General features: G+C 43.1%; 1 protein-coding gene across 5 annotated transcripts in view; it reads right to left on the bottom strand.

Moving 5' to 3' along the window:
• The window catches only part of sh2b3 (SH2B adaptor protein 3), an 82,342-nt gene extending 56,263 nt beyond the window's left edge, over positions 1–26,079 (bottom strand). For 2 of the 5 annotated variants that reach the window (XM_062958396.1, XM_062958394.1), the window contains exons 1-2: positions 25,597–26,079; positions 10,520–11,290 (exon numbers count right to left, since the gene is read on the bottom strand). In XM_062958396.1, coding sequence (XP_062814466.1) covers positions 10,520–11,290; positions 25,597–25,668 — 843 coding nt within the window. In that variant the 5' untranslated portion in view covers positions 25,669–26,079. Of the gene's footprint in view, positions 1–10,519; positions 11,291–13,863; positions 16,791–18,855; positions 18,999–25,596 lie in introns of those variants that run through there. The other 3 variants (XM_062958395.1, XM_008119879.3, XM_008119881.3) reach the window with 3 other exon arrangements.
• Positions 26,080–27,561: the final 1,482 nt, after the last annotated feature.

Below are 27,561 nucleotides of genomic sequence, written 5' to 3'. Positions count from 1 at the left end.
TTTACTCACTACGTCCCAAATGTTTTTCAGTGAATCGCTTGGAATAATTTTGGGCCATTTTCTGCATATTGGATAGTTTAAAATGGTTGAGACGTTAATCATCTCCCAACAAATCATCCCAACAATGGATTCCCCCAGGCAGGAAGCAGCCAAGCTTTGAAGCTGCAAGGCTTTTCAATGCTAATCAAGGTGGCCAATAATAATAATAACAACAACAACAACTTTATTTTTATACCCTGCCCCATCTCCCCAATGGGGACTCGGAGCGGCTTACATGGGGACCAAGCCCAAAAACGTACAACAATAAAATGATAAAACAATTATACCAACAATAAAACATCAATATCAATAAAACCATCATAGTAATGGTTTTATTACTAAGTCAATGGCAACATTCACACCTGCCTCAAACAGACCAGAGTTCTTTCTCCCAACCTGGACTTTCCAGAGATATATAAACCCCACCTGCCTAGTTTCCAACAAGCCTCACACTCTCTGAGGATGCCTGCCATAGAAACGTCAGGAGAGAATGCTACTAGAACATGGCCAGACAGCCTGGAAAACTCACAGCAACCCAGATGAGAAGTTATGCTTCAGTAACATGTTACTCATAAAGTAACAAGTAGGAGCCTCCAGTAGCCTAGGGGATAAAAGCCTCGTGACTTGAAGGTTGGGTTGCTGACCTGAAGGCTGCCAGGTTCTAATCCCACCCGGGGAGAGTGCGGATGAGCTCCCTCTATTAGCTCCAGCTCCATGCGGGGACATGAAAGAAGCCTCCCACAAGGATGGTAAAAACATCAAAAACATCCGGGAGTCCCCTGGGCAACGTCCTTGCAGACGGCCGATTCTCTCACTTTTTCCTGACACGAAAAAAATAAAAATAAAGTAACAAGTAATAACCAATATTTTTTCTTTCTTCAAAGTAATGCTAACATGTTTGCTTTCAAGCCCAGCGTGGTGTGGAAGGGATGTGTGGTTGGACTATAACTCCCAGCATCCTAGCCAGGACAGCCAAGAAAGAGAGCGCATGGGAACTGCAGTTCCTCTTCACGGTCCTCTTTCTTGCTTTCCTAAATCTTACGTAACATCTGTAAACTAGTCGTTCTTTGTTAAAAGGAAAAGGGCATATTTAATTTCGGAGTTTTTTTTTTATTTCCACTGAAGAAACATGCCAGACTCAAAACAGCTTTTTAAATTTTTCTAAGTTGGTCTGGATCAGCTCCCTGTAAGTTAACCATTTCCTTTGTAGGATGTTCTCCCTTTTGTGGGGACATCCACTCCGGTGTCTTTTTTAATATCTATTCCAGGTGTTTAGAACTGGTCTCCGTATATAATTGTCATTAAATATGTTGTTGGTTTGGCCTTTTGTATGTCTAGATATGAATGCCATCCAAATAGGAGAGTTATGCCTTCTAAATCTAGTAGCTAATTGTCTTCTAGGGTCACCCATTCTTTAAGCCAGTCCAAACAACATATGTGAAAGTAGAGTTGTAAATTTGGAAGAGATAACTTAGAAAACCCAAAACTGAAATCGCTAGAAGAATTGAACCAAATGGGTCTTAAATGCAATTGGCTTCTATATAGACAGCTGAGTGAGAAATTTAAAGAACTTAGAACATCAGGCTTCCAGACTGCGAAGCACATGGTTTGATGTGGCAATGTTCCAGAAACCAAAAGGATTTATATCACATATATACAAAAATCTACTGACCTGGCACACGGAAGAGGAAGTAGTAAAAGGCTCGATGGTTAGATGGGCCCAAAACATAGGCCAAGAGGTAAAGTGGCCCAATGGGAAAAGACATGGAAGAGAAGAATTAAGTCAAAACCTAAAAGAAAATGTCTACAAAATGCACCTGAGATGTTATCTCCCTCCAGAGAGATCAGCGAAGATGTACAATTGCATTGACAAATGCTGGAAATGTGGGAAAGAAAAAGGCACATTTTACCACGTGTGATGGTTATGCAACGAAGTAAACAACAACTGGAAACAGATTCATGTATATCTCGAAAAGATGTTAAACTCACATTTCAAAATGACACCACAAATGTACCTTTTGAACATGCCTGATGAAGAACTAGAAAGGAAATTCGGAAAATTTTTGTTTTACATGACAGTGATGCTAAATATTGGAAAACCTCAGAGACTCCTCCCTTAGAAGAATGGGAAAAATGCATTACAGATTTGCTGATAATGGATAAAATAAATGTACTCTTAAGAGGAGAACTTTGAGAGAACTTTGTTAATGAATGGCAACCAATGATCCAACATCTCAATGTAAAATTAATCTAAAAATGTACATAGGGGAGCCTATAAGACTATAGACAAGGCGGAAACGGATATTAATTTAGAGCCTATAATACTTTTATATGTACTATTTAAATAGAAGACTGTGACCCCTTAATGAAAATATATTATCAGAGAAATGATTACGGAACACTAATAGCTGGAAAGTATTGCACTGTATACAACATACACTTACAAATGTATATATATTTGAATAAATAAAAAGGAAGTGTAGATGGGGTCCCATGTAATCCAGTTCAAAGCAGACAATCTATATCAGATACAGTAGAGTCTCGCTTATCCAAGCTTCTGGATTATCCAAGTTATTTTTGTAGTCAATGTTTTCAATATATCGTGATAATTTGGTGCTAAATTTGTAAATACAGTTATTACAACAAAACATGACTGCGTATTGAACTACTTTTTCTGTCAAATTTGTTGTATAACATGTTTTGGTGCTTAATTTGTAAAATCATAACCTAATTTGATGTTTAATAGGCTTTTCCTTAATCCCTCCTTATTATCCAAGATATTCGCTTATCCAAGCTTCTGCCAGCCCGTTTAGCTTGGATAAGTGAGACTCTAAGGTAAAGCTTTTCTCCTGAAGTTAAGTCCAGTCATGTCTGACTCTGGGGGTTGGTGCTCATCTCCATTTCTAAGCTGAAGAGCCGGCGTTGTCCATAGACACCTCCAAGGTCATGTGGCCGGCATGACTACATGGAGCGCTCTTACCTTCCCACCGTAGCAGTACCTATTGATCTACTCACACTCTGGGGGTTGGTGCTCATCTCCACTTCTAAGCCCAAGAGCCGGCATTGTCCGGAGACACCTCCAAGGTCATGTGCCTGGAATGACTACATGGAGCGCTCTTACCTTCCCACCGTAGCAGTACCTATTGATCTACTCACACTCTGGGGGTTGGTGCTCATCTCCACTTCTAAGCCCAAGAGCCGGCATTGTCCGTAGACACCTCCAAGGTCATGTGCCTGGAATGACTACATGGAGCGCTCTTACCTTCCCACCGTAGCAGTACCTATTGATCTACTCACACTCTGGGGGTTGGTGCTCATCTCCACTTCTAAGCCCAAGAGCCGGCATTGTCCGTAGACACCTCCAAGATCATGTGCCTGGAATGACTACATGGAGCGCTCTTACCTTCCCACTGTAGTAGTACCTATTGATCTACTCACACTCTGGGGGTTGGTGCTCATCTCCACTTCTAAGCCCAAGAGCCGGCATTGTCCGTAGACACCTCCAAGGTCATGTGCCTGGAATGACTACATGGAGCGCTCTTACCTTCCCACTGTAGTAGTACCTATTGATCTACTCACACTCTGGGAGTTGGTGCTCATCTCCACTTCTAAGCCCAAGAGCCGGCATTGTCCGTAGACACCTCCAAGGTCATGTGCCTGGAATGACTACATGGAGCGCTCTTACCTTCCCACTGTAGTAGTACCTATTGATCTACTCACACTCTGGGAGTTGGTGCTCATCTCCACTTCTAAGCCCAAGAGCCGGCATTGTCCGTAGACACCTCCAAGGTCATGTGCCTGGAATGACTACATGGAGCGCTCTTACCTTCCCACCGTAGCAGTACCTATTGATCTACTCACACTCTGGGGGTTGGTGCTCATCTCCACTTCTAAGCCCAAGAGCCGGCATTGTCCGTAGACACCTCCAAGGTCATGTGCATGGAATGACTACATGGAGCGCTCTTACCTTCCCACTGTAGTAGTACCTATTGATCTACTCACACTCTGGGGGTTGGTGCTCATCTCCACTTCTAAGCCCAAGAGCTGGCATTGTCCGTAGACACCTCCAAGGTCATGTGGCCACTGGCATGACTGCATGGAGCGCCGTTACCTTCCCACCGTAGCAGTACCTATTAATCTACTCACATTGGCATGTTTTCGAACTGCTAGGTTGGCAGGAGCTGGAGCTAACAGTGACTCTACTGTACTGGATTATATGGCAGTGTAGATCCAGCCTTAATTAGATCTGACAATATAGCGTGCAAAAATATTCCAGTTGTGTAGCCCCTCGCTCTTCTTTCCAAGATCTACCTTGAAAACAAAGTTTGTGTCATCTGTAAGCCATGTCCATGCTTTTGCTCGACTTTTCTTTATGTGTTTCTTTTTTTAAAAGGCAAGAAAAACTTTTTAAAAACCGGAAATGTGAAGAGCGCCCGCAAAGTTGCTTCCCCTCCCCAAAGGAAGCTGCACAACAAAGCAACTCCTTCAAGAGGGACTCCTGCTCCTCCCCCCCTCTCCCCCCTGAATGAAAGGCAGCCTTGCACAAGTGCCCTCCTCCGGGCCATTCACAAAGGCCCCAGCGACCACTTCCAAAGTAGGAGGGGAGCCAGGCTCACAGCTGAGCTGGGCTTGGGCTGGGGGGGACGTGAACCCTGCTTTCCAGGGGCGGTTGAGACAACTGACACAGCACTGGAGAACAACTGCCAAAACCCTCCAGCAAACCCTGCCACGCGAGAGACGGGATTCGGGGAGTTGTCATCGTCTCTCAAAAGTCAATCTCCTGAACCAGACAGGCTTGGGAAGCAGCTTCCGGCAAATGCCAGTTGGGAGGAAGAATGGCACAGAATATTGAAGTGAAAAAGGAAACCCACAGCTGGGTCACCCTTAAGTCTTTCCTCTGCCAATGAATCCTCTCCCCATGGAGGGTTAAGTCAAGGGACAGCAACCTCCTGAGACACATCATAACTAGGAAATTGCTTGATTTCTTATCGCAGACTTTTCTGTGTCAGTTCCAACACAACTGACACAGGCTTCTATGGCTGCCAAGCCTCCTGCTAAGAAAGGGTCTTTGTCAGGACTTGTTCCAACACTTGGGGGGCACACACCTGGAAGAGAAGTGGGGCCCTGACCAGAGCGCTGTCTGAACCCATCCTCATCATAACTGTGTTATCGCTGTTATTGTATTTTTATGTCGGGCATGGCCCCATGGAAGCTGCTCCGAGTCCCTCCGGGGAGATGGGGCGGGGTATAAAAATAAATTATTATTATTATTATTATTATTATTATTATTATTATTATTATTATTATCATCATCATCATCCCTATGCTCTGCTTCACCTTTCTAGACCAGGGGTCCTCAAACTTTTAAAGCAGAGGGCCGGTCCACAATCCTTCAGACTGTGGAGGGGCCGAATTATCATTTGGAGAAAAAAAACAACCAAATTCCTATGCACACTGCACATGTCTTATTTGTAGTGCAAAACAACAACAACAATGAAAGAACAATACAATATTTAAAAATGAAAACAATTGTAACCAGCATAAACCTATGAGGATTTCAATATTATATTACTAAAAATGATATTAAACTATTATATTATAAAACTGAGGGCGGGGGCCAGGTAAATGACCTTGGAGGGCTGCATCCGGCCCCCAGGCCTTAGTTTGGGGACCCCTGCACTATACTGTAATATTATATGTAATATATAACATATAATTAATATCATTATATGGTATTAGTATTATATTGTATAACATTATAATATTATTATCAATATTATATGTAAATACAATATATTATTAAAATGATATAAAAATATATTATAAAACTGAGGGCGGGGGCCAGGTAAATGACCTTGGAGGGCCGCATCCGGTCCCCGGGCCTTAGTTTGGGGACCCCTGTTCGAGACTGTGGGCATATTTTTACATGGACCCAGAGCATTATAGGAAATGAAAAGGCTAGCCAGGCCCAGCTCTGCAGCCACACAAGCCCACCGGAGTTTACACTGTCAAAAGGCATGCTTCAAATAGAAGTGGGCCTGACCTTTCTTACTCACTCTCTTTTCAGCCAAAAATGCTTCAGGTTGAACTGTGCCCTTCTGCATGCAAAGCATGTGCTCCTTCACTAAGCTGTGGTCCTTTCCTGTTAAACCATCTAGGCCTCCACTTGCTCCAACTTGCATCACAGAGTAACGCATGCCATCCAGACAGTTCTAATATGCCAGATCAAGGCAGATGCCAGGGAAATGGTTCCAGATGTCTTTAGTGAGCAAGCCAGTCCATGCACTTGAGGAAAGCTGGGGTGGGAAAAAAAGGCATTCGAATTCTGCCCCGCTCTAGTCAGGGGGAAGAGAAGAGAAATGATCTCTTTGTGACCCCAAAATGGGTCGGAGATTGTGTGTATCCACCACAACCAGCACATAACGGTTAGCACGCCACAAGAAAAGAACAGAGAGAACCACTCCCCACTTTCCCAGCTCTCGTCCTGTTCGAACATCTGGTTGAAATAAACGACTGCGGATGTTTCCATTGGAAGTATGAATTTTCATGGGATTTTCAGCTTGGCTGTAAATGGGATAGCTCCAAGCTGGAACCTGGCAAAAGAGACAAGTCAGCTTAGGAGTGGGGAGTGTGTGTGTGTGATGAATTGTTCCTGGAATTATTGATTCTGGTAATCCCTTCATCTGACCATCTATCACCTGTGTCTATGCAATGTTTAAGAGAAGCTTATAGCACCTCTTTTCATTTCATTTCAAAGCTGTCCATTTGAAGACCACGCTCCCTCTCACTTTGAAATCTGAGTTTGAGCCTCTGTTCCAGAGAGTTTCTTCCAACACCATATTATCGGTAGCATTCTGAGAACTGCTACATCAGGGAAAAAAACTTCACATTGCCAGGCACATTAAAAGAAACCCTTTCTAGATCTCAGCTGCAAAACAAGAAGAGGGTTAAAAAGAATAATGACATGATCAATGCTCAGTTTAAAAAAACGGAGATTATCTTTCTAGTCCAGCCTTAAAAACAAAAAACAGAGTTAGACTCCATGCTTTCAAAGTGCCAGAAAGGTGTGCTGATCTCTACATTCTCCAGAGTGACTATCCAGGCCAGGCTATGTAGTCAGTAGAAATGTCCAAAAAATCATTTTGAATCGTATATCGGAATTATTTCGGATTGTTCTCGCTTTTTGATATGCATTCCGAGACATTGTCTCACAGCGCAACCAGCAATGTAATTCGAACCATTGTTGGCCCATTCTCTAATTGTCTCTTAACGTTTTGTTAATTTTTTTCCCCCAATTTTTTTTAAATATATTTTTTAATTTTTTTTTAATTTTGTTTCTGCAACCTACCTAGAATGGGAGCTTAGTGCAGCCTAACATGGCTGCCGCTCCCCGGCCAATCAGAAGCTTCCACGATGGACGCAAAGGTGGGGGCTAGGGTTGGTGAGGATAGCTCAAGAAATGAGGGCGGGAGAGCCCTGTCAAAGTCCCCCCCGGTTCCTTTTTTTTTGGTGATTGCGTCCGCCATTTTAGAAACATTAGAATCATTACGAATTCTCGGAAATATCCGAAATTTTTGGGTGAAAAAAATCGGAAATACCTTCTATTTCGAAGCGCCAGCTCCCCCTACTTTAGAAATGAGAATTGAAACATTTTTTTCATCGATCGGACATGCCTAGTAGTCAGATGAAAGTTTGGGAGACTTCAAACCTCACACGCTTCAGGCTTAAGGCACTCACAAGGATCCCATCCTGGCTCTGGAACTCCAGTCAGTGAAAACTCTGGTTGTCCCTCATGCTCTTGCCTTTCAAGCACCCGCTAAAAACAGATCTATTTGTACAAGTTCTCAGGGAAATAAGTGAATGCTTTGACTTGTCTTCTGCTGTTTGTTGGTCTTCTTTTTACTGTATTTAAGCAGACATTTGTAATTTGTTATTTTAGAAGTTTGTAATGTGTAATTCTAACTCGATTTGTGAGCTGCTAGGAAGGACAGGGCAGCAACAACAATAACAGTAGCAGCAGTGTGGTAAAGTGTGTGTGTGATGGTTTTGACACTTGTTCCTTTTCCTATTGTGGAATGTTGCCAGCTGGCATGCCTCATGCAATTGCTGTGGGGGATCTGGCATGAGATTAAGTGTGAAATCTCCAAGTGGCCTTGTGAAAACCATCAGAAAAACAAACACCCACCCACTTATCAACATCTTACAATGGCCAGGCTGACAGGGGTGAGGGAAACTGGAATTCCACCTATCTGGTGGGCACTAGGTTGGGGAAATCTGTGCTAAAGAGGAGTCCTATCCCTTCGCAATCTCCCATGAGTTTGCAAAGTGGAGTCGCCAGTGGTTTTTCGTTCCATGCCCAGTCCAAAATAAACTGTCCATCCATTCAGGTATTTGCCAGGTTACCTTTCATCCACCCCAATATGGGACAAAATGTCATTAATCCAAATTTACTTCAAACTGCAACTCAAGTCATGAGATCCAATGTATTCAACACGGCTGCTGTACATGTGGGCTGCCCTGCTTTCCCTGGAAAAGAAACTATCAGCATGCATGCTCAGCCCATAGGAAGTGCCTACGGCAGAGTAACAATTCACAGGTTCACCTACATAGAAAGTTTGAAAGACATACCCATGTGCCAGTCTTTGCCCCTCAAGAAGTATATACAAGTCATCAGACTTGCAGTTAACTAAAGGTGACAGGGTTTTCTTTTTCCTCTTCTTTCTTGGGTGAGAAAGACGAAACTTAACACCACAAGAGGAACACTACATCTGAAGAATATTATGATGAGTCTTCTGGAAGACATTTCAATCTGACACAGCCCTGTGAAACTATATTTAGCTCACAAAAAGGGGGAGGGAGAAATGAGAAGACTAACCCCATAAATGATTTTCTGGCAACTGTAGGAGAGTTTAAATTCAATCCCCGTTCTTTGCCTTCTATTAATCGTAGCCCTGTGTACGCTGGATGAATGGATTCCTGTTAAACATCCCCAGAGGACTTTGAAGACACAGAATGAAGAGTGTGCATGGAGCTGTGAGTGTGCGTGCGCACGCGTGCATATATATGCATGTGTTTGCTTCTCTTCTTTAAAAGTCTATTTAAGCACCACATATTCCTGCCTAACCAGCCATGTTGAAAAGCTGCAAAAACAAAGTTGCAGTGCCCATGGGCAAGCAGGAAATGCCTAATCTCATACTATTAAAAACCCTAAAAATACTTCGTTTTTTTGCCCATTCAGATAAATGGAAGGAAGAACCAGCCCTTTCACAGCCTTCCGGCGATTTCTTGGGACGACAGCCAGGTCCTAGGGAAAGCAGCCAGCCGAGAACTACGGGGAACGTTTAGATAGCTCACCAGAAGACACTGGCCATAGGCCCTTGGCTTTCATGATGAGGACACATTTTGGAACCATCAACAGTCCCCCTGGACATCCCCTGGTAGTCAAGAGCAAAAAGGAGCTGAGCTGGAATCATGGAGAATTCTTTCCCACCTAGGGCTGATTCAAAGGAAAAAGTGGCTTTTTTTTTTGAGGCAGCCAACTTGCCACAGCTCCAGGCAGTCTCACAATCTGTCAAAGAGGCAAACAGCCCCCACTAACCCCACAGTGGACAGCATGGGCTGAAACAGTGAGGCTGCTGTGTCTCTTCACCCCCATTCCAGGTTCTTTCCAGCTATGTAAGCTGATGGAAGGCAAATGGTGTTCTATTTACTAGCATTCAGCTTTAAATGGGTTTTTCATAGTTTCCCAAAGAATCATAGAAATTACAGTTTGAAAGAAGTTGATGGAAAGTATTTGGTAAATTACTATTGGGCTCCAGATGTTCTCAGACTGCCCAGGCTGTGGCGCAGGCTGGAGAGCAAGCCAGCTGCAACCAGCTGCAATGAATCACTCTGACCAGGAGGTCATGAGTTCAAGGCCCACTCAAAGCCTATGTTTGTCTTGTCTTTGTTCTATGCTAAAAGGCATTGAATGTTTGCCTATATGTGTAATGTGATCCGCCCTGAGTCCCCTTCGGGGTGAGAAGGGCGGAATATAAATGCTGTAAATAAATAATAAATAAATAAACTTCCATAATCCCTCACTGTTGGCTATACTGGCTAGGATTGATAGGAGTTGCTGCCCAAATGAATCTGAAGGGCCACAGCGGCCCATCTCTGCTGTTTAAGGTCCCAGTTTTAAACAACACTGACACTGCAGCAACTTGGAGAAAAACACTGAGCACAGTCCATGTTGGTAAAGATGCTGGCTTCCTACCCTAGAGCTGTGGCTCCTAGGATCTACCAGGCAAACAAATGACATGGCAGATGAACAGGCCTTTTTAGTAGCATTCCAATGTGTTATTTCTATCACCATGGATAACGAGAAAAACGGTTCATTACTGGTTCCCAACCTCTTTATGACACCAGGGACAAGGTTTGCTAGCATGGAAAAAGCCCTTCAGCACCTTCAAGTGGCTTCCAAACTACTCATTTCACTTACCTTGGGGGGGTCAAACAATGCCAGGACGTAATTCTCATTGTCCGATGGTCCTTCTTTCTGTAAAACTAATCGGCATTTCTGCCAGCACGTCCCACTGTCTACCGTGGCCTCCGTCACCATCCAGTATTTCAGAGTACCCTCTTTCCGAACCAGAGATGACAGATCTCGTGAGAGGGCCCAAGGAAAGATCTTTCGGGCAAGGCCAGACTTCAAAACAGAGTCCGACCTTTCTCCACCGCCAGGAGTAGGTTCTGGGGTTCTCCTGCAGAAAAGATTCCGCCAGCCCCTCTTCAGGCGATCCAGGGAAAAGTGCCTCCGCGCAGCTCCTGAGGAAGAAGACCCTAAGAGCTCCTCACAACTCCAAGACTTGACCAGGCCTGAGGGACAATCTTCCACCATCCAGTCAGGCTGTTCATCCAAATCGACCTCAGTCTTGGTCCCAACCGTCACAAGGAAATTGTCGGCATGTTTTTGGCCAGTCTCCCGGTAGTCTTGCGCCTTGGTCATTGGAACAAAGTGGTACCGGTTCATAGTACAATTGTCCTTCAGCTCATTGCGAAAGTATTGCTGGAAGAGGTCAGCAAAGTGAAGGGAAAAATTGTCAGCAGCCAAGACTTCATGCTGGGGGTTCTCGTTGACAAAAAGGAGGTACTTTCGGGCCAGCTCTCGGGCCGTGGTGATGGCATGCTGCTCACAGAACTCATTCCAACCGCTGGGGGATGCAGGGACAGTGTGCCCATTCATGGCAGGAACTGGTAATATTTGGATGTACTGCAAAACACACAAAAAGTGGATATGTGGTATGAGGGACTTACAAGAAGGGGAAGGCTGAAAAGATGAAGAACTAACAGCACAGATAGAACTAGGTTAGCCAACTAGAAAGCATGCAGAAAAGAGGATAGTTAGTCAGGTAACACACAAACATAGCATAACATCTACATCCTATATCATCAGGCAGATCTGCCTCTGGGGCAGCCTTACTGAAATCTGTTCAGCCCATTCTGTGGCCCTTGCGCCTTCACTATGCAAAGAGGCTCAAGGACTTCCTTAGTAAACTCTGTGCCTGCTATTTAAAGACAGACTGGAAGGAAATCCTCCTTTGGCATGTTTGCCAAGAAGAAAAGCCAACTAGAAGTATCTATCACTTTTTGGTATCTTCACTGGGAATGAGCAAGGCCATGTTTACTCACACATATGATTCTATAGAAATATAGATATAAATATACACACATTCCTGACTAACCCTCAGGTTGAAAAGTAATTGTTTTTACTCCAACTCAGCATACTGGCTGGGAAATACTGGGAATTACAAAGTAACTTTATCAAGGTCTGCACTAACCCATCACTAATGGGTCTTGTAAAACTGTCAAGATACTTCTATAGTTAGATATTATTTTTCCTTCAAGTAACCTTCCCATATGTATCCTCAGAATAACTCTGTGAGGCAGGGCTATGCCAAGAGATGGTGACTAGCATGGCTATAAATCCTATTTTCCTAAGATGCTTCCACTATTTGCCCAGTCCATCAGCAGTTAACAGCTCCTGAGCAGCAGACCAAGTAGCAGGCACACCAGTCACCTGGTCACAATCCCTTCCCACTAGGCCTAGATGTATGTTATGTCTGTTCTAATTATGAGCATTGCTTCTAAATCTGCGTCTGTAGACACCAATTAGTATATACAAATGCTGTATAAATCTGCCTTCTATTTCATCTTCTTTCTGTGCTGGTACATTTCTCCCGTTTTCAGCAATACATTAAGTGGTCTCTAATGAGACAATTGTCTCAAGATCACCCAGCTTCAGAATCAAGGATGGCCTTCAATGTCTGACATTTTTTTCCTGCCTTCCAGACATCCTGGACTACAAATCACATTATCCCATAGCCATTCTACACTATATAGAAATACACTAGCTGTGCCTGGCCACACGTTGCTGTGGCGAAGTATGGTGGTATGGGAAATAAAGTACTGAGGAATTGGTGGTAGTTAAGGTAAAGGGGTAAAGGTTTTCCCCTGACATTAAGTCCAGTCATGTCTGACTCTGGGGGTTGGTGCTCATCTCCATTTCTAAGCCGAAGAGCCGGCGTTGTCCGTAGACTCCTCCAAGGTCATGTGGCATGACTGCATGGAGCGCCGTTATCTTCCCACTGGAGCGGTACCTATTCATCTACTCTCATTTGCATGTTTTCGAACTTCTGGTTTGGCAGAAGCTGGAGCTAATAGTGGGGGCTCTCTCTGCTCCCCCAATTCAAACCTGCGACCTTTCGTTCCAGAAGTTCAGCAGCTCAGCGCTTTAACACACTGCGCCATCAGGGGATATTATTTTGTAAAGGTTGTGAATATACAATATTTTTGATTTTTTTGGTCTGTTGGAGGCAAGTATGAATGCTGCAATTAGGGGAAATGATTAGGATGTAATGGCCTTGCATTTTTAAAGCCTAGCTGTTTCCTTCCTGAGTGAATTTTTTGTTGGGAGGGGTTAGCTGGCCCATATTGTTTCCTGTCTGGAATTCCCTTGTTTTCAGAGTGGTGTTCTTTGTGATATTAATTAGATAATCTGTGGAAGAGGCCTAAGTGAAGCCTAAGTCTGCCTGTCCCCTGGGGTGAGTCGGTTGCTAGTAGACCAAGTGGGCGGAGCTTAGCCTTCTAACTGGCAGCAATTGGATAAAAAACAATTATTCCTCTCCCTCTAATTAGGACTTTATTTTTCTTTTCTTTTTGTGGTATCAACCTAGAGCCGTGGATGATGGGTTGTGTTGTCAAATTTCAAGGTTGGGGGGCCTGTAGTTTTGTTGTTTTGTCCGCTGCCCTGATGCCATCACTCTTTTATATATATAGATTTCCCCATTTGGCTATGTGGTGTCTAGGAGAAACTTGAAAACCGGGCTCTGGAAACCCAGAAAAGAACGATCTGATATGTCAAATGTAAGTGTACTTCCCTACTGCAAAATCCACCTGTTCATCCAGTGACTAATTTTTTTTATATTCAAATATTTGAGAACATCCTATAACTTCTGTGGGGAAAGGGGTCAATCATGCCATGCTCCCCAAGCTTAGTTGACCAGGCTAGTGACCCTCCTGAGGAACTACACAATGTGAAGAGGGAAAACTGAGCAGCCATCAAATTCAAAGGGTGTAAGTACCAAGGACAGACAGCAGCAGGCTGAGAGGCAGGCACCTCCAGTGGGTGAAGCAAGCTGAGAGTGAAGCAGAGCAAGAAAGTCGCTGAGCCAAGGAGATGGCAAGGCTGGCAAGGGAGCATAGCCGCAGATTGGGCTATCCCAGAACCTCAAAAAGCCGCTAGGAGCTTGGAAGTCTACTAGTGGGGAGCATTCAATTACAAACCTTCACTAAAGTTGGCATCAGTAAGCTGGCTACATTTGTTTCGCTGTGGGTCCCCGAGCCTTTTGCCCCCTGAGCTGGGCCCCAGCCGGCACGGTCTATCAGTACCACCAGCCTGCGGATGACTCAGCACCCTTGCTTCCTTCCACACGCAATTCTCATGTGCGCCTTTCACCCAGGCCTTTTGTGGTCACTGGAAAACTGGGGTGCAGGAGAGGTGGGCCCAGCTATTGCAATTCACTGAGAACACCCTCAAGTCCCTCGAAAGCATATTTCAAGACACAGGCCATATTTAATTTTGCTTCGAGGAACAGAAGTGTAGACACACCTGGATACTGCTCATTTCTAGAAGCTCTTCTTTTGGGGCAAAGTCAGTTCAAATGTGTCTTAAGCACTTATATAAAGCTACAGACTCCCAAGATCTAAAAACGACTTCGCGAGCATCCTAACCCCCTTTTAAGTGACACAAAACTTTGAGCAAGATGTTACACAACCAAGAATATTTCCAGGAAGGGTTTCCCCTTAAACTAGTGCAAAAGAGAAAGGAAATGAGCCCTAGCAATATGTGATGTGTACAGTACCTTGCAAAAAAACAGTCCGGCATTTGCAGATGTGTTGACAAAACAGAAAGGCTGATCCACTTGGGATAGGCAGACTCAGAACCGGACACAGATGTGCCCACAAGCATATTCCAAGTTCCTGTCTGAAGGCAGGAGCGGACAGCTTTGACATGCATCAAAGGCAGCCAGGCATACTAAAACTGAGCTGTAAGGATGGCTCCCCTAACCCCTCCCCATTTTGAAATAAGCATATGTCATAGGCTTTTCTAGCTAGAACTATAGGAGGAAGTCCACTCCCAATCTCTCCCCCTCATTCAAGAGCACACAGAGTTACTTTAGGAGAGTCGTTTTGAAGCCAGCAGAACTGCGGATCATATGCTACTAGCTGTGCCCGGCCACGCATTGCTGTGGCGAAGTATGGCGGTATGGGAAATAAAGTATTGAGGAATTGGTGGTAGTTAAGGTAAAGGTGTGGAGTCCAGATAATCCAGTGCAAAGCAGATAATATAAGATTATAAATGGGTTATATAGCTGTGTGGAAAGGACTTGAGTCTACACTGCCATCTAATCCAGTTAAAATCTGATAATTTGTATTTTATAGGCAGTGTGGAAGAGGCCTAAGTGAGGCCTAACTCTGCCTGTCCCCTGGGTGAGTGGGTTGCAAGAAGACCAAGTGGGCGGAGCTTAGCCTTCTAACTGGCAGCAATTGGATAAAAACAATTATTCCTCTCCCTCTAATTAGGACTTTTTCTTTTATTTTTGTTGTATCAACTAGAGGCGTGGATGGTGGGTTGTGTTGTCAATTTTCGAGGTTGTGGGGTGTTTAGTTTTGTTGTTTTGGCGGTTGCCAGGATTCCATCACTCTTTTATATATATAGATAGAAGAAGATTGATGAGAAGAGACTTCCACTAAAGGCCTACTGTATTCCACATAGTGCATAGTATCACCAGAGCAAATATAATCACACCACCACCATTCTGAGAACATTCAGGAACCCATTAACCTTCCATTGAATGGGGACAAGACATGAAAGGCGTCCAACCTGATCTATAATGGGGTGTCTTATGAGTATATCAATAATTTTTGAAAAAAGAAAGGGAAGGAAGGAGGAAGCAAAATGGCCAGAGAACTTTGCCACACTCAGCTCCAATCCCCAGACTAAACAGGTTGTCTTTTCATCTCTCCTCCCAGTTATACGATGTGGCCCAGGAAGAGTGAGGAAAATAGAGTGAAAAACTAGTTCCGCAAATGGTGCTGTCAAGAACGGTTTGGCTTCCTGAACCACGGTCGGTCTTTCCATGAAAATGGGTTTCTGGCACAGGATGAGTTGCACCTCAGAGAAGTTGGCAGCAATGTGTTTGCTGAGAGACTTGCAAACCTGGTTAGCCTTTGGGCTTTAAACTGAGTTGTATGGGGGAGCGTGACAATATCCTTGGGAACAATAGTTTTACCAAGACCAGGTAAAGCCCAAAGGCTAAAAAAAGAATTTAAACAGAACAAGTACCAAGCAGTGAGAGGACAATAATAATCTCAAATCCACAGCTAGGGGGAATGTCCCATGGACATAGATGTCTAGTCTACACAAATGCAAAGCAAATAATACAAGATGAATTGACACTCTTAGCACAACAAAACAGTTACAATGTAATAGGCATCACTGAAACCTGATGGGATAATTCCAATAATAATGTAGTATTGGAGGTGTATAACCCATTTCAGAGAAATAGAGCTAACAGGAGCCCTTCCAGTCAGGCCCTATAATCTCAGGATCTGATCCCAGGTTTTCTGCTTTAAACTGGATTATATTAGTCCACACTGCCAGAAAATAATCTGGGCTGTTCAACATCTTTATTAATGACTTGGAAGGTTTAGAGGGCAGGCTGATCAAGTTTGCAGATGACACCAAATTGGGAGGGACAACTAATACTTCAGAAGACAGGATCAGAATTCAAAACAACCTTAACAAATTAGAGGGCTGGGCCAAAACTAACAAAATGAATTTCAACACGGAGAAATGTAGGATACTTCACTTAGGCAGAAAAACTAAATGCACAGATACAGGATGGGTGATGCCTGGCTCAACAACAGAACATGTGAAAAAGATCTTGGAGTCTTAGTTGACAACATGTTGAACATGAGACAATAATGTGATGCAGCAACTAAAAAACCAATGTGATTTTGGGCTGCATCAAAAGATCAAAGAAAGTAATGGCGCTCTTCTATTCTGCCTTGGTCAGACCTCCTCACATGGAAGAATAGCCCTGTGTCCAGTTCTCGGCACCACAATTTAAGACAGGTATTGACTCTAAGCTGGAATGTGTCCAGAGGTGGGCAGCCAAAATGATCAAAGGTCTGAAGACCATGAATAATTCCTCTGAGGAGTGGCTTAAAGAGCTGGGTCTGTTTAGCCTCAGATGAGAAGGTTGAGAGGAGACATGAGAGCCATGTTTAAATACAGGATGTTTGAAAAAGAACTTCCTAGTTTTAGTGTAATTATACTTAAAACTAGAGAGTTCTTTTTCAAACACCCTGTAATGGAAAGGGTGCCCTAAGGAAGGCTACTTTTTGGCTGCCTTGGAGACTAATAATAATAATAATAATAATAAAACTTTATTTATACCCCGCCACCATCTCCCCTATGGGGACTCGGGGCGGCTTACATGGGGCCATGCCCAGACACCATACAATATAACAAAATAAACAGCAAATCATAACACAATATAACAGTGCAAAATCATCAAATATATATTACAACCCAAATCGGAAAAAACAATGAAAACCAGGGAAGACTAGGACTCAATGGAGCCATGGGTTCAAATTGCAGGAAAGGAGATTCCACCTGAACATTAGGAAGAACTTCCTGACCGTAAGAAGAGATGTGAAGCAATAGAACTCTGCATCGGAGTCCGTTGGCGCAGTGGAAGCTCCTTCCTTGGAGGCTTTTAAACAGAGGCTGGATGGCCATCTGCCTGGGTTGTTTGGATTGTGATTTTCCTGCATGGCAGGGGGCTGGACTAGATGGTCCATGTGGTCTCTTCCAACTCTATTATTCTATTATTCTATTATTTTAAACATATCAAACCTGATCAAGGTGGCAGCTGCTCATCAATTGTGATTCTGTCCCCCCCCCCCCCGCCCCAAAAATCTCACCTCCCCCCACATTTGAAAAACTTCACAATGGACGAAAAAACAACCTTTCCAGGATATTTTGGCTGATATTTTTTCCTGGGGAAAAAATGGCAAGGATCTGAGGCTTCCTACATTATGTGCAATGCTGGCTTTTGGACAGTTCTGCATTTAATGCTACTTTTTCTTGCTCACAAACAGAATAAAGCTGTTCTAGCACCCCAACATGAAATGGAGGCAGGCTCATAGCCAGGATTTTTATTCGGGGGGTGGGGGGTGGGATTTGGGGTTTTTTTTGGGGGGGGGGGCTGAGTCTGAGTGAGAAAGGGTCTACCCTAGCAAACCTTTTGTATCATTAATATGGGATATATTGAGAATGGTGAGCAGATCATGATAAGAATACACATAACAGTTTAAATAATAAATGTAAAGCCTTTTCACGGACCACCTTGAGAATTTCGGGGGGGGGGGGCTGAAGCCACTCAAGCCCCCCCACCGCTACATGCCTGAATGGGGCTGGGTGGGTATTTCTTCAGCCAAAATATTTAAAATTCGAACACTGGTTTGTTAATTTGGTCAGAACCTGCAAATACTTGCATAACCCATTCACTGTTTTTAGCATTACTCAATAACTGTTCAAAAGAAATGCTGAGCCCCTATATACCGGTAAGCAAAACATTTGATTACAGTTGAGCATTACACATGCACCAAGAAAACAAGGGTGCAAATTGACAAGCAAATCTCACTTGGCTATGCTTCTGGCAATGGGGAACAGGTCTTAACTTCGCCAACATAGTAGCCAGGCTAGCTGGGAATGCTAAGGGCTTCTATAACCCATTCTAGGTGCTAGATGGAAAGCAACCTCTTAGAAGCCTAGACTTTGGAACTCTCAACCAGGATTAAGGCCGTAAGCCATGGTTAGCCTAAACTCCAGTACAATTATGCATCCAGACTAGGCCACAAAGCTTCTTCCCTTTAATACCAAGTGCCAAAGGCACTGTTTGTATACATCTGCACACCTGGGAGTCTTTTTGGCAGGACGAGTAACAGTCTCAAGTGGACTGTCAAACTTCTTTAAAATCTGCAATTACAGCTTCAATCACTTGCTTGCAACAACCTAAAACATTCTGCCCTATTATTTAGCCATCAACATGTGGTTTGCGGCACAGGCAGGGCAAAGACAGCCTTCTAGGCACTGTGGGTTGTGACTCTTCTCTCCCTTGTCCGCTTTTTCCAGGGATGATGGGAACTGCAGACCAACATCTGAAAGTCTACACTTCCCCGGTCTCCATTTATTGGCATATCTACCTTCAGTTGTATCCCAGCATTCCATTTACTGATAAAAAGAGCACACTGAAGTCGGGATGGACACAGATACTCAGAATGTACCACAAAATTGTTTGTGGCACTCTCGGTAGATTCTCACAGTGCATGTTTTCTTCTTAGCATCACTGTTTAAAAGAAGGGGGGAGAAATGAGAAAGAATTAAACCATTTCCCAAAACATGGAGAGCTCTTACCAATGGGATCTGAGTGTTAACAGTCTGGATGATCAAACAGTCCAACCTATTTGAAAGCACCTGAGCCAAATTTCAATCTCACACCCACTTGGTCCTCTTGAGAGTTCCAATGACACCCACCTGTTGAGAATGTAGATAAATGCAAGCATCTGAATGGATTCCAGATCCAGAAACCTGTCCTATTAGTCTTCATCTCCCCCAATAGATTTTTTGTAAAGCCAATGGGTCTCAATTGCCTACACAAGACCAAGCCATCCCCACATTTCAAATTACAATAGAAATACTGCACAGCTACTGGGAAAACACATTTCTCCCACAATTGCAATGTGGTTCCACTACAACATTGCTACTCACAGGATAGATACAAGTGACAATAATATTCGAACTTCCAAAAATCCTTTGCTCATAATTGCCCTGAACCGTACCAAGATTGGCAGGGATTTTGGGAACAAGGGCAGCCAAGTTGCCCCTTTAATTAACAACCCTATAAGGCTATTTTAACACAAACAACCCTTTCAGAAATCCGGATCTTTCTACTCTCATATGACCAGATTTTTTTAAAGGGTGCCCATTTCAAAGTCATACAGCAGTGAAGTTGCAAACTAATCTTTCAGGATTAACCCAACTCCGGGTTTTTTTTTAAAAAAAACTGTTTTTTAAAACTCCCTAGACCATAAAATTGAATAGGCTTTTTAAAAAATCTTGCAAAATATGCACAGTAGACAATGGCCTGTGTAACTTTAAACTGGAAACATGGCTGAGATGCACAAAAGAGCTGAACTGTGGCCATCCTTCCTTTAACCATGGCAAACCCGCTTTGGACAAAACTTGCCTAGAAAACCCCATGAGAGTCTTGAGTCACCATAAATAACAATTTGAAGGCACACAACAACAACAAATTGTTTATCTGCAGCAAGCCCTGCCTAATCTGAAGCAAGCTATGTGGAAGCCAGAGGGCATGATTCCAGGGAAAGATGACATTTTGGAAAGGTTTGGGGTTTTTGTATTTTTTTTGGACTCCACCTCCAGGAATCATGAATTATAGTTAAACACCTGTAATAAGTAACAGGAACACAGCATTTTTTTTCTAGGATGGAGGGAACTGCCCTTCTGGTCATCTGAAATGTCACCTCCAGCCACTGTCAAGCATGGCTGGGTGGTCTACAATAATAATAATAATAATAATAATAATAATAATAATAATAATAATCTATATATATAAAAGAGTGATGGTATCACGGCGACCCACAAAACAACAAAACTACAAGCCCCCCAACCTCGAAATTTGACAACACAACCCATCATCCACGCCTCTAGGTTGATACAACAAAAAGCAAAGAAAAATAAAGTCCTAATTAGAGGGAGAAAAATAATTGTTTTTATCCAATTGCTGCCACTTAGAAGGCTAAGCTTCGCCCACTTGGTCTCCTAGCAACCCACTCAGCTCAGTGTTAATAAAAGAATAAAAAATAAAATAAATACAAATAATACAATAAAAATAAAAAATACTAAAAAAATTAATACAATAAAATACTATAACAAAATAACTAAAAACAATACAACAAAATAATAAAATATAATAAATAAAAAAGATAAGTTACAATAAAATTAATTTTAAAAAATACAAATAACGTCAAATAAAAATTCCACAACTTTTAACCAATACCACCACCACTTTGCCACAGCAATGCGTGGCCGGGCACAGCTAGTAATAATAATAAAACTTTATTTATATACCGCCCTATCTCCTGGATGGGACTCAGGGCAGTTTACAGTCATAAAAGCAAACACAAATATTACATAACAACATAATAACACATTATTAAACAAAGTAAAATAATACAATTATAACAATAAATCACACTTACATGACCAGATCAAGGGGACAAAGAGTCCCAGCCCAAATACCCTTGGCTTCTGCCCACCTCAGATTATACAATGCCATCACAACTAGTTGGTCAGACAAGGAATTGGACAGATCCGGGTTCAAACTCAGCAACAAAATTCATTGGATGACTTTGGACCAGTCTCCCACCATAACCTAACCCACAGTTGTGAGGATAAAGGACTGGTAGTAAAGAAACATATATCCTAATTTCCTTGAAAACATTTGCCTCTTTAAAAAAAATTCAGACATAAATGACCAACAATATGAAAATGAGAAGTATGACAAGCCAAAGAGGCTGTTGTGTGTCTGAAAGATCACAAACCTGTCAACAGTGGGAAAGGAGTGGGAAGGCTTTTGAGTAAACTGGTTTCCAAGTCGACCGGCAACTTGAAGACACACACAAGCTCTCTAACAGAGAGATGCCAAGGATCAGGTAATAAGGAGCAAAATTGCAGAATTACATGAAATGACAAGGGGAGTAATGAAGAAGAGGACAAAATGCAGAGCTCCTGAAAAGGGGATTTCAACAGGTGCAGCTGGTCACCAAGTGTGGAAAACAAGCTGATTCTGCTTAAAGTCCCTTTTCCAAACAAATCTTCAAGGCAGGGGTGTCTTTTGCATCTAGTTGGTCTAAAGATTTGGCATTGGTGGAGGGAAAAAGGTGGTTCTGACACACACACACATTTTTGTGTGTGTGTCAGGAGCGACTTGAGAAACTGCAAGTCGCTTCAGGTGTGAGAGAATTGGCCGTCTGCAAAGACGTTGCCCAGGGGACACCCGGATAGTTTGATGTTTTACCATCCTTGTGGGAGGCTTCTCTCATGTCCCCGCATGGAGCTGATAGAGGGAGCTCATCTGTGCTCTCCCCAGGTCAGCAATCCAGCCTTCAAGTCAGCAGTCCTGCCAGCACAAGTGTTTAACCCACTGCGCCACACACCTGTAAATGGATGTCCTCCCTCAATATATTATGCACATTCTGAATCTTAAAAAAGATGCCCAATTAAACAGGAGAAAATACACAGTGGGCAACTGACAAATAAAACACATTGCTCCTCTCACTAGGGTGTTTAAGCCAGAATCCAGAGTTGGTTTTCTGCTCACAAAAGCACCAAACCTAACATCTGGAAAACAAGAAAGCATTCTGCAACCTCGGCTCTTCTTTCTTGTCTCTGGTTCATGCAGTTATTGTGCCTGTCCCTTCGGAGAATGGGTTGGCATCCCCTGGTTTCACAAGGCAGGGCAAAGCCGTGCTTTCGAGGGCTCCGGCATCAGAGCAGCGAGAGGCGAGGCGAATCTCATTTCCCCACTGCGGAGCATACTGACAATCGTGCATGCATGCTCCGGACGGAAAGAATTAAGTTTCCCCTAACAAGTCACAAGAATCCCCACCTAATACCTCACAACAGGGCTGGATTAAGCGGCTCCCCAGCAACTCACTACACTCTTCGGCAATGCTGGGAAAGGAGTCCAATAACACTTGAAGACAAGCTCCATGTCCACTTTTGCTTAAACTCTCCTGGCTAGCAGAGTGGCATCTCCATTCACAACCAGGTGTCAAAAGGGTTTTTTTTTTTGTTTTTCTAGGCGAAGCAGCCCCAAGCCTCCCGTGAAGAGGCTCAGAGTCAAGGGCTAGCCTCACCTTTGGGAGCTTTACAAAACCTTTCACCTTCTCTGCCCAATGCACTCCTTAGGTCCTTCACTAAACTATAAATCCCGATATGCCATCACAACAACCCATGGCCATTCAAGTGGTATCAAACTACATTCATTCCACAGTGTGGATGCACCCAAAGAGGAGGGTGGGAAAATAAAGAGTCTGAATTTTGCCCTTCCCTGTCGGCACTGGCAAAAACGAAGTGCTGCAACCTCAGTGTTCTTTCCTTTTATTAATTTTAGCCACCTTGTATTACATAATTGGGACATAGCTTGCACCACTTTTGTCCTGGGGAGCATCCCCACTGGCAGTTTGGACCCCACTTTGACTACCATGCCTCAACATTAAAATCTTTAATGTGTGTAAATGGTACAGTAGAGTCTCACTTATCCAAGCCTCGATTATCCAAGCCATTTTTGTAGTCAATGTTTTCAATATATCATGATATTTTGGTGCTAAATTCGTAAATACAGTAATTACTACATAGCATTACTGAATATTGAACTACTTTTTCTGTCAAATTTGTTGTATAACATGATGTTTTGGTGCTTAATTTGTAAAATCATAACATAATTTAATGTTTAATAGGCTTTTCCTTAATCTCTCCTCATTATCCAACATATTCGCTTATCCAACATTCTGCCGGCCCGTTTATGTTGGATAAGCGAGACTCTACTGTACATAATTGGGACATAGCTTGCCCCACTTTTGTCCTGGGGAGCATCCCCACTGGCAGTTTGGACCCCACTTTGACTACCATGCCTCAACATTAAAATCTTTAATGTGTGTAAATGGTATATTGTAGTGTTCTTGAGGTTTATAAATTGTGTAGTGTAGTGTTCTTTTGATTTCAAGTTACAGTAGAGTCTCACTTATCCAACATAAATGGGCCGGCAGAACATTGGATAAGCGAATATGTTGGATAATGAGGAGAGATTAAGGAAAAGCCTATTAAACATTAAATTAGGTTATGATTTTACAAATTAAGCACCAAAACATCATGTTATACAACAAATTTGACAGAAAAAGTAGTTTTTCGGCTGTTTTACCGGCTGTTAGGAATTGTGGGAGTTGAAGTCCAAAACACCTGGAGGGCCCAAGTTGGCCCAGGCCTGCTCTATATGAATACAGTAGAGTCTCACTTATCCAACACTCGCTTATCCAACGTTCTGGATTATCCAACACATTTTTGTAGTCAATGTTTTCAATATATCGTGATATTTTGGTGCTAAATTCATAAATAAAGTAATTACTACATAGCATTACTGCGTATTGAACTACCTTTTCTGCCAAATTTGTTGTCCAACATGATATTTTGGTGCTCCATTTGTAAAATCATAACCTAATTTGATGTTTAATAGGCTTTTCCTTAATGCCTCCTTATTATCCAACATATTCGCTTATCCAACATTCTGCCGGCCCGTTTATGTTGGATAAGTGAGACTCTAGTGTCATAATAAATAATAATATTTTATTTGTAACCTGCTCTGTCTCCCCAAAGGGACTATCAGGGAGGTTTCCTTGTTATCCAACATATTCGCTTATCCAACGTTCTGCCGGCCCGTTTATGTTGGATAAGTGAGACTCTAGTGTCATAATAAATAATAATAATTTATTTGTAACCTGCTCTGTCTCCCCAAAGGGACTATCAGGAAGGTTTCCTTGTTATCCAACATATTCGCTTATCCAACGTTCTGCCGGCCCGTTTATGTTGGATAAGTGAGACTCTAGTGTCATAATAAATAATAATAATTTATTTGTAACCTGCTCTGTCTCCCCAAAGGGACTATCAGGAAGGTTTCCTTGTTATCCAACATATTCGCTTATCCAACATTCTGCCGGCCCGTTTATGTTGGATAAGTGAGACTCTAGTGTCATAATAAATAATAATATTTTATTTGTAACCTGCTCTGTCTCCCCAAAGGGACTATCAGGGAGGTTTCCTTGTTATCCAACATATTCGCTTATCCAACGTTCTGCCGGCCCGTTTATGTTGGATAAGTGAGACTCTAGTGTCATAATAAATAATAATAATTTATTTGTAACCTGCTCTGTCTCCCCAAAGGGACTATCAGGAAGGTTTCCTTGTTATCCAACATATTCGCTTATCCAACGTTCTGCCGGCCCGTTTATGTTGGATAAGTGAGACTCTAGTGTCATAATAAATAATAATAATTTATTTGTAACCTGCTCTGTCTCCCCAAAGGGACTATCAGGAAGGTTTCCTTGTTATCCAACATATTCGCTTATCCAACATTCTGCCGGCCCGTTTATGTTGGATAAGTGAGACTCTAGTGTCATAATAAATAATAATATTTTATTTGTAACCTGCTCTGTCTCCCCAAAGGGACTATCAGGGAGGTTTCCTTGTTATCCAACATATTCGCTTATCCAACGTTCTGCCGGCCCGTTTATGTTGGATAAGTGAGACTCTAGTGTCATAATAAATAATAATAATTTATTTGTAACCTGCCCAATCTCCCCAAAGGGACTCTCAGGGGGGTTTCCTTAATCCCTCCTTGTTATCCAACATATTCGCTTATCCAACGTTCTGCCGGCCCGTTTATGTTGGATAAGTGAGACTCTAGTGTCATAATAAATAATAATATTTTATTTGTAACCTGCTCTGTCTCCCCAAAGGGACTATCAGGGAGGTTTCCTTGTTATCCAACATATTCGCTTATCCAACGTTCTGCCGGCCCGTTTATGTTGGATAAGTGAGACTCTAGTGTCATAATAAATAATAATATTTTATTTGTAACCTGCTCTGTCTCCCCAAAGGGACTATCAGGGAGGTTTCCTTGTTATCCAACATATTCGCTTATCCAACATTCTGCCGGCCCGTTTATGTTGGATAAGTGAGACTCTACTGTAGTACCTTAATCACAATCTCAGTAGTAATAGTCTGACAGGAAAGGGATGTCTTTGAGAGTCCCGTCCTTGGAAGTTGCGGCGAACTACAACTCCCAGAGCTTGGCAGGGGCTTACCGGCTCTTGGCTGGGCAGCAGGGGCTCCTTCTCCTCGGCCGCCTCGGCCTCCTGCTTTGGCTGCCGCTGCATGGCGCCTCCAGCCGGCCTCTGGGCCCCTCGCCTCGCCGCCCGCGCTTTTATGCCGCTTGGCTTGCTTACGTCGAAAGCGCCGCCGGGCGGGGAGCCCTCTGCCCATGCTCCCCGTCGGGAAGCCGCTGCGGCAACCGAGAAGCCTCCAACTGACGGACGGGAGGAGCGGGTCCGAGGCGCTGCCTGAGCGTCGGAGCGCGCCTGGCGAGCGACTGAGGAGAAACTCCCGCTTGTTCTTCCCTCACGGCTCTTCCGTCTTCCCTCCTCTCCGCCCGCCCGCTCGCGCGCTCCCTCGCTCGCTCTTGCCTTTTTGGACGGGTCCGGCCGGAGGGAGGGAAGGAGGGACGGCGGAAGAGCCGAAAAAGAGGCGCGTGCCGGGAAAGGAAAAGCGCCTGACTGAAAAGAAACACAATACAGGAGAGTCTCGCTTATCCAACACAAACGGGCCGGCAGAACGTTGGAGAAGCGAAGATGTTGGATAACAAGGAAACCTCCCTGAGAGTCCCTTTGGGGAGACAGGGCAGGTTACAAATAAATTATTATTATGTATTATGACACTAGAGTCTCGCTTATCCAACATAAACGGGCCAGCAGAACGTTGGATAAGCGAATATGTTGGATAACAAGGAGGGATTAAGGAAACCCCCCTGAGAGTCCCTTTGGGGAGACAGGGCAGGTTACAAATAAAATATTATTATGTATTATGACACTAGAGTCTCACTTATCCAACATAAACGGGCCGGCAGAACGTTGGATAAGCAAATATGTTGGATAACAAGGAGGGATTAAGGAAACCCCCCTGAGAGTCCCTTTGGGGAGACAGGGCAGGTTACAAATAAAATATTATTATGTATTATGACACTAGAGTCTCACTTATCCAACATAAACGGGCCGGCAGAATGTTGGATAAGCGAATATGTTGGATAATAAGGAGGGATTAAGGAAAAGCCTATTAAACATCAAATGAGGTTATGGTTTTACAAATTAAGCACCAAAACATCCTGTTTTACAACAAATTTGACAGAAAAGGTAGTTCAATACGCAGTAATGCTACATAGTAATTACTGTATTTACAAATTTAGCAACAAAATATCATGATATATTGAAAACATTGACTACAAAAATGCATTGGAGAATCCAGAACCTTGGCTAAGCGAATGTTGGATAAGTAAGACTCTACTGTAATAGGTTGTTGTGCCTTGCTCCAGAAGCATGCTCTCCTGACATTTCACCCACATCTATGGCAGGATGTGGGCGAAACGGGAATGCGTGCCTTTACACTTTTTGAGGGGCTCCCAGGGCCCCTGACAGACAGCCATGGAACCCATAATAATAATAATAATAATAATAATAATAATAATAATAATAATAATAATAATAATAATAAATAGGTAAAGGTTTTCCCTGACGTTAAGTCCAGTCGTGACTGACTCTAAGGGTTGGTGCTCATCTCCATTTCTAAGCCCAAGAGCCGGCATTGTCCCTAGACGTCTCCAAAGTCATGTGGCCACCATGACTGCATGGAACACTCTTACCTTCCCGCCGGAGCAGTACCTATTGATCTATTCACGTTGGCATGTTTTCAAACTGCTAGGTGGCAGGATGTGGGCGAAACGGGAAAGCGTCCCTTAACACTTTTTGAGGGGCTCCTAGGGCCCCTGACAGACAACCATGAAACCCATAATAATAATAATAATAATAATAATAATAATAATAATAATAATAATAATAATGGCATCCTCAGAGCTTGTGAGGTGTATGCATCCCACAAACTCTGAGGATGCCTGCCATAGATGTGAGCGAAACGTCAGGAGAGAATGCTTCCATCCAGCCCAGAAAATGCACAACAACCTATTATTATTATTATTATTATTATTATTATTATTATTATTA

The sequence above is a fragment of the Anolis carolinensis genome, chromosome X, assembly GCF_035594765.1.
Source record: "Anolis carolinensis isolate JA03-04 chromosome X, rAnoCar3.1.pri, whole genome shotgun sequence".
In the NCBI taxonomy this organism is placed as follows: Eukaryota; Metazoa; Chordata; class Lepidosauria; order Squamata; family Dactyloidae; genus Anolis; species Anolis carolinensis.
This window is presented reverse-complemented; position numbering and strand designations above follow the sequence as displayed.